Raw genomic sequence first — 12138 nt, forward strand, 5'->3', positions numbered from 1 at the left:
CTACTCCGGATTCTACATGAGGCAGAGGTTTTTGTGTTTTTTTTTTTAATTTTTTTTTTTCAACGTTTATTTATTTTTGGGACAGGGAGAGACAGAGCATGAACGGGGGAGGGGCAGAGAGAGAGGGAGACACAGAATTGGAAACAGGCTCCAGGCTCTGAGCCATCAGCCCAGAGCCTGACGCGGGGCTCGAACTCACGGACCGCGAGATCGTGACCTGGCTGAAGTCGGACGCTTAACCGACTGCGCCACCCAGGCGCCCCCACGAGGCAGAGTTTTTAGTAAACCCTCACTGGCGAGTTTCATGACATGTTATCTTTGCTGATACATAAGCAACAGTAAGACCCTCTCATTTAAAGCCTTCTTAACCTCAACCCTCTTGACCTGTGGGGTCGGGTCACTCTTTGTGCCGTAGCATGCTCAGCGGCCCTGGACTCTGCCCACTAGATGCCAAGCACCCCCTTGTCGGGTTGTGACACAAACCTTGTTTCCAGACCCTGCTAAGTGTTGCCTGGGGGACAATATCACGCTAAGCTGAGAACTACATTTAAATACTGTTTTCTAGTAACTGGCAAAAACACAGTCCAACCTTTGGGCTTCTTTTTTTAATTTTTTTTAAGCTTTATTTATTTTTGAGAGAGAGAGAGAGAGAGAGACAGAGCATGAGAGGGGAGGGGCACACACCACAGGCTTCCATATCCAACCTTACACATTCGGTCATTCAAACCCGTTCTGCAGGGCTATGCAAATGAAACACAGACGGGCCGTCCACTCCACCAACAGAAAGTGCCTGACCGGGCACCACCCCCACCCTGCACTGGGGTCCAGGGGCAGGTCTGGATGATGCCACACTCTGGGTGGATATCACAGAGAAGCTAACCGCTCACAGGTGTCCCCACGATGCTCAAAGATCACTGGGTCTCTGAACAAAAGCCCCTTGAGCTGAAGGCCTTTAGTCCCTATAATTGTTTTTTTTAATCCCGGCTGGACTGACACGATACCAGTTTTTCATCAGCCAATCACATATCCTGTTACCCACATAACACTTCCACCTTCCTGGGTCGATGCAGGACGGGGTGAGAATCACATGTGACCGACGCTGGGAACACTCCACGGGCCGGGCTCTGCTCTGCGCATTCTACACGGATTAGCTCATCCTCTCCTGCCATGATCCGGGGAGTTAACCACTGTCGTGCCCATTTCGCAGAGGGGAAACTGAGGCCCAAAGAGGGGCAGCACTGAGTCGGATTTATTCCCAGCTGCGTGTCTCTGGGGTCCGTGCCCCAACCACAGGGAGGACGGTGAGGTGCTGTTTGGGGCGAGCTGGGCAGCCAGGGGGACGTGCCCGGCACACACCCTAAACTGCGGTGACTCTAGTGATCCGGGTCGCGTGAACAGATGGTGGCCCCAGGGACAGAGGAGAGGATCACTCTGCACACGATCCCCGGGAGCTACCAGCACCCTGTTCCCGGCGACCACCCCGCGGCAGGGTTGACGGTGCCTCCGAAAGCCCGGGGCCCTGAGAGCCGTCCCCGGACGGCCCGCCCTGAGCAGCACAACATCCGGGGCGTCTACACGCACCGCTTGGCGGTCTCGTGTTGATCAGCCCTGCAGCACACTTTAGCCTCCTCTCTGAGAAGAGCCGGGGCGGTAAGCAACCCGCAGACATGTCCTGCGGCGAACGGACGAGAACGACGAGCATCTTGAGAAGCAGGCAGACCTACCTCAGGTACATGCCGATGGCGTATGCGCACAGGAACGAGTAGTCCAGGGCCCCGAGCAGCTGCTGGTAGTTGTCCTGGTCTACACAGGGTGCAAATCAGCAGGAAACAGTGAGTGTGGCCTACTTCCACTAAATACCAGTCTGTGTTCTGGGGCCGGGTGATAAAGAGCACACGCCTGCTGTCTACACTTGGGCAGCAGACGCAGAAGGAGAAAGGGACGGTTTTGAACACAGAAAGTGTGGCAGGACATCCGGTTGGCTTCTGGACAAAGGGAAAGGAAGTTGCCACATTCTCAAATAGTCACTAACTAGACGTCATCTGGATTAGAGAAAATCCCCACTGTGCGTGGGGAGCATGTGGTTTTTCATTCATTTCGCCTCCCGAGTTAATCTGGCTTTTCTGCAGCAGCCCCGGGCCAGCCCCCGCCCCACACCTCTGGGGGCTCCCTCTCCTGTCCAGCACGGTCCCCGCTCGGCAAAGCCTGGCTCTCAGCCCCGACAGATGCAAGATACAAGTCCTCTTGAGCAGATTTCCCCAGAAAGAGGATCTCCCGGGAGTCAGCAGGTGCCGCGGGCACAGTAGCTGCGGGAGGAGGCGAGCGGGTGACAGGACAGAGCTGTCCCTGGACAGGCAGTCACGTCCGGGAACACCGTTAGTGCCGCCCACATCGGTGAGGCTGCCTGTCGCCTTCAGGACCGGCTGTCTAGCCACGCGAGAGGCCGCAGGACGGCGCGCGTCAGGATCGGGATGCACCGGGGTGGACAGACGGAGAACTCACCAAACGGGGCCCAGCTGCAGTCAGTCTCGTTGTCTGGTGGCTGTTGGCGGGGGGTGTCACTGGCCCTCTGGCTCTGGCTGCTGAATTCGACGTCCCCCTCGTTCAGTGCGGCACAGTACCTGTGGAGCTCACCCTAGGACATCAGCAGAGACAGAGAGCGCGCTCAGGCCAGGTTCAGGGGCTCGCGGCATTGGAACAGCCGCCCCCTCCTTTCGGTCTTCCCAGGGCAACCACGCTCTGGGGGAGCGAGGCCCCCGCCGGGGCGGTCTGTCTGCACGACCCACCGAATGCCTGCGGTGACCGGGGCTGCTCGGGCCTCTGCCGCTCCCAGCCCCGAACTCACACACAGCCAACACGGGCCTGTGACGGTCGGGCGGCGGAGACGACCGCGCAGCTGAGAGCCGCCTGCTGCCAGCCCGGCACCGCCTGCCACACTGCGAACACGGCCTCATCGTGCCAGATTTACGCCCAAGCAAATGCCCCGCGAAGCCGGAGAGCAAGGCACAGGTCCAAGCAAAGAGGAGGATGAACCTCCCATCAGAAGAAGCCTGACGTGAGGAGCGCAAAGGGCAGACTCGGTCAGTCACTGGAGGACAGAACCTAGCCCCAGGTGGCAGCGGTGACACTCACCCACCAGCAGGAGGGCCGCGAGGGGGGCGGGGCACGCGGGGCCTGGAGCGGGAGCTGGAAGGGGCCAGACCCTAACCCGGGGATCGTGCGGGCTTGCGCATATTTGCCAGGCTAGACGCTTCAGATCTGCGGGTGTTACCGTGTGCAAATCACATGCCTCAGTAAGACAACAGCACAGCTGGGGCACAAGGCCACCGACCCACCAAGTTGTCCGCGGAGCCAGCACGCGGGCCAGGGGCAGAGGAGTGTGAGGCTCGGGAGCCCTCTGGCTGACAGGTGTGGGGGCCTGAGGAAGTCGCTCCCACCTGCCTCAGTGTGCCCGCCTACAGACAGGGCTGGCCCCCCTCAGCTGCAGAACTTAGCGGGACTGGTGATGCTGTTCCGGGGCATGGACGCACCAGGGAGGGCCGGAGGAGTGGGCACCGGGGCTGTGTGCAGGGCACAGGGGACGCGGGGTGCTCCTTACAAGAGGACCTCCCCTTCCAGCAAAGGGCCCGTCTTGCTACGGGGGAACCTCCACCTGTCTACCAGTCTGCCTTTCAGCCCCACAGTCCATGTCTCCCCTCCCCAGGCGCCCCTGCCGCCTGCTGTGCATTTTCTGGGCTTTTCTGCTCCCAGGGGCTCAGATGAAGTAATCCCCCAGGGGTGAGTGAGGGCAGAAAGGAGGCAACCACAAGGGCAGGGAGTGGCCCTTAGTGGGAGCGGGGCCCCAAGCGGCGTTCTTCACGGAGCTGCAGCGTGAAGGCAGGGGTCTGGGGCTCACGAGGAAAGCTGGCCCCAGAAAGAACAGCGGCCACACGTCCTGCCCACCGCCTCCTTCCCTGGCACCCGTCTCTTCCAGAGGGAGTCACCAAAGAGGCTCCTGCGAACGGCTGCCCTTGCCAGGGCTGTGGTCAGCCTGGGCTGGACGCCTCCTGGTTTTGCACGGACACACGCCACCGAGGCCTGGCAGGGCACATGGGACTCAGCCACTCTGTGGTCCCGTGGCTTGTCATCAGCACTGGGCGTTCTGCTAGCATTCAAACCTCGCCCTAAAAGTTCTCCGCGGGCTCCGCTTTACAAACTCAGTCGAGTCTTTGCAAGACAGCTTTCCTCTCACCCTCCCGGGGCCGGAGGCCGGCTGTGCTGGCCTGGATCTCAGGAGTCCCCCTGCCCTGCACACAGCAGGCGGCCCTTCCCCATTCCCCCGGGTTCATACTTGGCTCCTCCTCTCCCCGCAGAAGTCACCCTTCCCTGGGCCAGACCCCGTGCCTCACCGCCCTCGCTGTCCATCCGTCGCCGAGAGAGCCGCAGGCAGGCCGGGCGCTGACCCGCCTGCCGAGACGGAACGAGGGAGGAGGTGGCCGTGAGCCACGGCTCCAAGCGGGGCTTCCACATCCCCTGGGACCAAGAAAGATGAGGAAGGATCCCTTCTTGTGTCATAAACAAGCAGAAAAGGGTTTCATCTTGGTTGTCCTGTGATGAGGGGGACTCTGAGCGGGGACTCTGGTGCCACGGGGCTGGCCTCCCGCTTCTCCCCTGGACTCTCAGAGGGCACAGCGACTTCACCAAGGCAGGGGGCCCCCCACTCACTCCAGCCTCCGGCGGCCACGCTGAGCCCTTCCCCAGCCCGCACCCTTCCCACCGGAACCGCGATCTCCACCCTCCGGGCGGCCGAAGGGCTGCAGGAGAGCCAGCAAAGACTTCACACTGGTCCCGAGGATGCTTGTTTCTATCGCCACGTGCTGGCTGTCAGCCACCAGCTTTATTCCCACACCCGGTGTGTGAGGGAAAGGAAGGATGAATTAGGCCAAGAGGATCTGATCAGAAAAACCCTCAGCAGGGGAACGGGTTCATACCCTGGTGTGCCAGCGACGGGGGGCTAGTCCTCGGCCCTTGCCAATTTTTACGCGAATGTTTCCACAGGTAACAAAATTAATGGACGTGTGACACCAGGCGGTCATAAAAGCCAAGCAATCAGGAGACTATGTGGCCTGGAGGCTCCAGGTACACGACCCTCCAGGTTATTTACCGCTGCCCACGTGCCACACGGCGGGACAGCAACAAAGTACACAGCAAGTGCCACGGGGATTGGGAGGTGGGGGCGGGGGCGGGAGGGGCTGGTGTCCGCAGGATGGGGGGACACGGCAAGCGGCCACGAAAACAGCCACGGGGCCACAAGGCGGGTGGGGGTGGGGGAGGGGCGGGCAGGGGTGGGGTGCGGGTGCTCTCTGTCCCGTCTGCAGATGCATCTCCAGCCCTGGCCCCTCCCCCAGTGCCCCTACCAGTGGGCAACAAGAGGGAACCGCGCGGGATCAGCGGGCAGCATGGCCTTTCCGAGGCACCGACGTTCTACACGCGCTCACATCCACGCAGACTTAGGCACACATATCTGTACGTGGACGCACATTTACTGAAGACTGTTGTTTAAGCCTCAACTTGAGCCACGAGCCTCATAGACTCATTCATCCCAACTGTGGTGGGGGGGGGCGGGCACCTCCTGGGTTCTCAGGTCTGCCAGGCCCCAGTGATGCTGCTGGTTCTGGGTGACTGAGCAGAAAACCAACCGGGCGGGGACCAGGGCGGGGACCAGGCCGGGGTCAGGAATTCAGGGCGGTGACGATGGGGACGGCAGGTCAGAGTGGGATGCCGGCCTCGTCAACGCCCCCAGGAGAGGGGTCGTGGTTGTGCCCCCTGTAGACGGCACAGTGAGAGCTTAGATTAGAGCACGAGTGCACGCGTGTACGTGTGAGTGTGGACGCAGTCCACATGCAGGGACACGTGTGGTCAGCTCTCTGTGGTCCACCAGGTGGCGTGGGCCCGTTCACTTTAACTAGTCCTTTACATTCCTTTTATCAGGCTTTGGGTTAAAAGAACCTGCCAAGGCATTATCCAGAGGAAGTCATAAAGGAGAAAGGAAAGTTACAGTACCTGTGGCGGTCTGAATGCCTGTGTTCCCCCAAATCCCTGTGTTGAAACCTGCCCCCCGCCCCCGTGATGGAGTAGGAGCGGGGGCCTCTGTGAGGACGGCAGGTCCCCTACGTGAGGACACAGGGAGGCGGCCATCTGCAGGCCGGACCCCGCTGGCACCCCGATCTGGGACTTCCAGCCCCCAGGACTGAGAGCAGTACACGTCTGCTGCTGGTGAGCCACCCAGCCCGCGGAACTTGCTAGACCAGCGTGAGCTCGGGGACAGGCTGACCTCGGGAAGGGCGGCGGGCCCTGCGTGTGCTCAGCTGGTCTGCGGGAACCACTGGCACCACAGGACCGCGCCGCCAGCCCACACCCGCTGCCACAGGGGCACGGAAAGGGGGCGGGGGGCTTTCTGCCCCTGTGCCTCCTCTGGTGTTCAGAAACGGAACCGTTCTATATAGACGGTAAGTACACCTTCCTCTCCCCTCGCAAAATAGCTCTAGAAATCTTCCTGTGTCACCTGGTCTGGCTCTGATTAATTATCGTTTTGTTTCTTAATACTTGTTTCTTTACTTTTTGAAGTTTATTTATTTAAGTAATCTCTACACCCCACGTGGGGCTCGAACTCACGACCCCAAGATGGAGAGCCGCAGGCTCTTCTGACTGAGCCGGCCAGGCGCCCCTGTGATTCTTTTAAGTGGCTGCGTATATCAGCTTATGGACTGGCCATAATTTACTCAAACTTTCTTTCACCTGCTGACTAGGGTCACATAATATGCAGGATTTTTCCTTTTTCTTTTTGAAATTGCAAACAGTGCCACAGTAAAGACACATTTGCAGATTTGAAGTACGGAGGCGCTTTCAGTTAATGGGCAAGGGTCCCAGCGCGGCTGAAGGGTGCATATTCTATCTCGGAAGAGATACGGTTCACAAAATGGTCCCCAGAAGGGGGGAGCCCGGCGTCCCCATTGCCAGCGCCTGGCCGTCTCCCTGCCCTCGCTGCCGTGACGAGGGCAAGTGTTTCGACAGCGGGAGTGATGCGATCAGGGGCCACTTTCGCTCGCCTTCGTGACCGCTCTCGCCCGGCCACCGGGTGTCCGTGAACCACCCCGCCCGCCATCCCCTCTGGCCGGCCGCCTTCGGGCTTGCCAACTCCACGCCTCTAAGATGGACATACTTCCGCTCTTGGAATTTTACTTATTTTTCCCATTTAATTCTTTTTTTTTTTTTAAATCTTTATTTTTGAGACCGAGAGAGACAAAGCATGAACGGGGGAGGGTCAGAGAGAGGGAGACACAGAATCTGAAACAGGCTCCAGGCTCTGAGCTGTCAGCACAGAGCCCGACGCGGGGCTCAAACTCACGGACCGCGAGATCATGACCTGAGCCGAAGTCGGCCGCTTAACCGACTGAGCCACCCAGGTGCCCCCCCCACCCATTTAATTCTTTAATGTACCCATCTATTTGTATAAGAGACCCCACTTCATTCTTGTAGCCGAGTAGCCAGCTGTGCTCATGCCTTTTGCTAAATAAGCTACACTTTTCCCAGCACCTCCGTCGACCACGCCACGTTTCTATTCTCTTCTACGGACCTCTTGGTCTACTCTCAGGCATACCATAAAAACTTGATCATGGTGGCTTAATTTTTTCCTTGGTCATTAATTCTTGCACATTTTTCCACATATATTCTAGGGAGACTTTGTTCAGTTAAAAAGACACCGTGGCAGGGCACCTGGGTGGCTCAGTCGGTTAAGCATCTGACTTTGGATCTGGGCTCAGGTCACGTCAGTTTGTGGGATCGAGCCCCACGTTGGGCTCTGCACTGACAGTGTGGAACCCGCTTGGGATTCTCTCTCTTCCTCTCTCTCTCCCCCTCTTCTGATCGTGCTTTCTCTCTCTCTCTCTCTCTCTCTCTCTCTCAAAATAGATAAATGAACTTAAAAAAACAAACGCTGCTGTGTTCTAATGAAGCCCGCACACCGGGACACTGGCCGCTCTACCCACGGTGTGCACCGTGGCCAGCTTTCCCGGCGGTCTTCTGTCTGCTGCTGAGGGTTTCACACCTTCCTTCCTACAGGCCCTGTGTGTGCAGGGAGGGCCGGATGCTCACACTCAAACCAGTGGGTGTCCCCATTCCCGCGGGGCACAGGGCTCCCTGCAGCTCCCCAGAGAAGCCCCCTGCCCTCAGGTACGCTCGGGCCCACGGGGGCGGCGCGTTGCGGAGAAAGAGCCCCCAGCGGCACCCAGTGCCAGTGCCCAGCCTCGTGGCCTGAGGCCGGCTGGGACAGGATGTGGGAAGGGGGAGGGCTGTGCCCCCGGCTCTCCATCACTGTCATCTTTGCTTTCTTTTTGCTCCACTAAAATCAGAGACAAGTGGAATGTCTCAACGGTGATTAAAGGCGAGTCCAAACAGAGTAGTCTAAATCTGACATGACATATGTCCTGTCACTCTACAGATGAGAAGCGTTCTACAGAATGAGAATGAGAACCTGTCACTCTACAGAATGAGAACCGTTCTACCTGGTGACCGATTCCAGGTAAGCAAATATATTTTAATTTTGTGTTGCTTATAATGTGTTAGGAGATACAGGCTGCAGAGAATTCAAACTATTCCTTGTGTCCCCAGAATCATCCCTACTTCTCGTTTTGTACAGAAGAGGCCCAAGCACATGAGCGCTTTGTCAGGTGTTATAAAGCTTAAGTTGCTGCAGGTAGTGGGACAACCTTATCCACCTGAGAAGAAGAAACCTCAGCTCAGCCCATCGCAGGTGCTAAGCCTGAAAATCCGTGTGTGAAAGAAAAGCCGGGTGCGAGGCTGCGGTCATACTCAGGTACTCCACACCCTGCGGGCCCGCGGCACAGAGGCCGAGAGCAGAGACCCTGTGGAATTTGCTGGAGCTGCGCCACCCTGCACGAGGGGACTGGGCTCCCGAGCCCCCAGGCCTGCTGCGAGGACTGTCAAACGATGAACAGGGCACCCTGCCCTGCCACGGGGCTCAGCAGGTGCCCTGACGGATGCAATACTCACATAGGAGTTGATGGGACACCGCCTCATCAGTAAGCCCCAAGCTCCCGGCGGGGAAGCTGGGAGGGTGCCCCACAACAATGCTACATCCCTTCCTGGCTGAGCAGAACCCTTGTGACAGCGCATTGAATCCAAGTGTCCTGTCCCGCCACGGAGGTCCTGTGGCGGCCGGCGCCCCCTCCTGTGTCCTCGCACGGAGCCTCTGCCCCCTAGGCGGGGCTTGCCGGTGAGAGCCCACCCTCCCTACTCTAGGCGTTTGCCCCCCACCCAAGGTCAATGCTGAACCCCCAGCAGCTCCTTCAGCCCCACGGCGCTCACCGGGACCCCTCTAATGGCCTCCTCCATTCTTAGAACTTGCCTTTCCTTGAGCCGTATGTGCACTTCCCTAACAAGGAAGACAAGGAGTGAGTGGTAGCATTGAAATGTAGTGGCGGGTCCTTGGTATGATTTTAGAGTCCCTGGTTGGGTGCATCACATCCCACCATCTCTTGTCCCCCCACAGTCATTCAAACTTGGTATATCAAAAACTCCAGTGACTGAAGGGCACAGAAGATTCCTGCTAACTGGGGGTCAAGGACGAACTGTAGGATCCTTTGAGTAGATGGATGCTGTTTAACTAACACCCACTGGGCGTTACTGGAGAGCAGGGAACACAAAACTGTCCACAGAACGATGGCCGTGTTCGGCATTCCCTGTCCCGCTGGCCTGAAGGCCTCTGGGCGGGAAGGGAGGAAGCGTGGCTACAAAGGTCAGAATCACGGTGCCCGATCTGGGTCCCTGCCCAGGACCAGAGGGTGAGGGGGCAGGCAGTCGAGTTCTGACTAAGCGATCTTTGGCAACAAACAATTTCCTGTTCCTTCTACAACCAGGAGTCAAAAGCCTTGACAGTCTATAGGCAAAATGATGTCGTTCCTGTGAGGGTAAGAAAATTATCTCGCTCCTTCCCCAGTTTAAACTGGCTACTACGTAGGACTGTCTACTTGAATCTTCTCTTCTTGAAGTCTAGTTAAGTGCCCTGCTGAGCGTCACCTGGTGCTCACCCCTCACTCAAACAGAAGCTCGTGGCTCTAAGAATAGCGGGGCCACCACGGCCAGGCTTAGGATCGGAGCACGGTGACGGGAGAAGCACCTTGGGGAACGATTTCAGATTAGATGTGTCTGGCGGGAAAAATTCACGCAGGACAGAATAAATACTTAACGAAGCTTTAGAAATCTGCAGCCGTCGACTAATGCGGCACCTCTGGAGTTACAAACCCTAAAAACACTTCGAAGACGTTCATTTCAGAAAAGAGAAACCAAGGAGGATAACTTGCTTCTAAACCGTCTGTTTCCTCCACTTGTCTCACCACCACCCCCCACCCCCTCCCTCGCTCCCAAACCCGTTCCTAAGGTAACAAGTTCCTTACGGAAATCATAGGCAGGACATGAAACGGGGTGCTTTTTATGATTTCTTACCTTCACTATGCTGATAGGCTTTCGGGATAAGTGGAAACTGGCATACAGCAAAAATGTCAAAACAAAAATGAAGGCTCTGTACCTGAAACACAGAACAGAGGTGGGGGGTGACGTAAAATGATACAAGATGCGTTAAGAGTACACTGTGTTTCCCTTGCCTCCGGAGACATAGCTAGAAAGTGAAGTTACTGCCTGTGCTCTCTTCCGGGATTTTGATGGTTCGGGTCTCATATTTAGTTTTGAGTTTCTTTTCGTGTCTGGCGTAAGAAAGCGGTCCGGTTCCATTCTTCTGCATGTCACTGTCCAGTTTTCCCAGCATCATTGGTTGAAGACACTGTCTTTCTCCCATTGCATATTCTTGCCTCCTTTGTTGAAGATTAATCGACCACACGTTACGATCGTGGATTTATTTCTGGGTTTTCTACTCTGTTCTACTGACCTATGTGTCTATTTTTGTGCCGGTACCACACTACTTTGATTACTACAGCTCTGTAGTGTCTCTTGAAATCTGGGATTATGATGCCTCCAGTTTTTTCAAGAGTGCTTGGGTTATTCGGGGTCTTTTGCGGTTCCATACACATTTTAGGAGTGCTTGCTCTAGGGCTGAGAAAAGTCCTCTTGGTATCTGAGGGTTTGCATGGAGTCTATAGATTGCTTTGGGTAGTACAGACGTTTTAACAATGTTTGTTTTTCCAATGCATGAGCGTGGAATGGCTTTCCACTTCTTTGCACCATTTTGACTTTCTTTTGTCAATGTTTCATAGTTTTCAGGATACAGGTGTTTCACCTCTTTGGTTAAGTTTATTCCTCAACATTTTGTTGGTTTGGGTACAACTGTAAACAGATTTGTTTTCCCAATTTCAGTTTCTGCTCCTTCATTATTAGTGTATGGAAATGCACCAGGGGCACCTGGGTGGTTCAGTCGGTTAAGTGTCCAATTCTTGATTTTGGTTCAGGTTGTGATCCCAGGGTCATGGGACCGAGCGCCACGTTGGGCTCTGCGCTGAGTGTGGAGCTTACTTGGGATTCTCTCTCTCTCTCCCCCTCTGCTCTGCCCCCTCCCCACCTCACGCTCTTTCTCTCTCAAACTAAAAATAAATAAAATGCTCTAATTATGCTAAAAAAAAAAAAAAAGGGAAATGCAACAGTTTTCTGTAAATTGATTTTGTATCCTATGACCTTACCGAGTTCATTTATCAGTTCTAGTAGATTTTTGGTGGAGTCTTTCGGGTTTTCTATATATTCTATCATGTCACCCGTAAACAGCGAGAGTTTTGTTTCTTCCTTACCCATCTGGATGCCTTTTATTTCCTTTTGTTGTTGGATTACTGAAGCTAGGGCTCTCACAGTGGTGAGAGCAGACATCCCTGTCTTGTTCCTGACCTTGGGGGAAAGGCTCTGTTTTTCCCTACTGAATATGAGGTTCGCTGTGGGCTTTTCATATATGGTCTTTATGATGTTGAGGTACGTTCCCTTTAGACCTACTCTGTTGAGGGTTTTTATCATGAATGGATGTTATACTTTGTCAAATGCTTTTTGAAAGCATTTTGACATGCTTTGAAATGATCTTATGGTTTTTATACTTCCTCTTACTGATGTAAGGTATCGTGCTGATTGTTTTGCGAACACTGAACT

At 55.8% G+C, this 12138-nt stretch overlaps 1 protein-coding gene across 9 annotated transcripts in view; it reads right to left on the minus strand.

The window, feature by feature from the left end:
* The window catches only part of SLC37A1 (solute carrier family 37 member 1), an 81930-nt gene that overhangs the window by 39724 nt on the left and 30068 nt on the right, over positions 1–12138 (minus strand). For all 9 annotated transcript variants that reach the window (XM_047846904.1, XM_047846899.1, XM_047846905.1 and 6 more), the window contains 3 exons: positions 10504–10585; positions 2503–2635; positions 1725–1803 (listed from right to left, as the gene is read on the minus strand). In XM_047846904.1, the coding sequence (XP_047702860.1) occupies positions 1725–1803; positions 2503–2635; positions 10504–10585 (294 nt within the window). The remainder of the gene's footprint in view (positions 1–1724; positions 1804–2502; positions 2636–10503; positions 10586–12138) is intronic.

Source organism: Prionailurus viverrinus, unplaced genomic scaffold, assembly GCF_022837055.1.
Source record: "Prionailurus viverrinus isolate Anna unplaced genomic scaffold, UM_Priviv_1.0 scaffold_42, whole genome shotgun sequence".
In the NCBI taxonomy this organism is placed as follows: domain Eukaryota; kingdom Metazoa; phylum Chordata; class Mammalia; order Carnivora; family Felidae; genus Prionailurus; species Prionailurus viverrinus.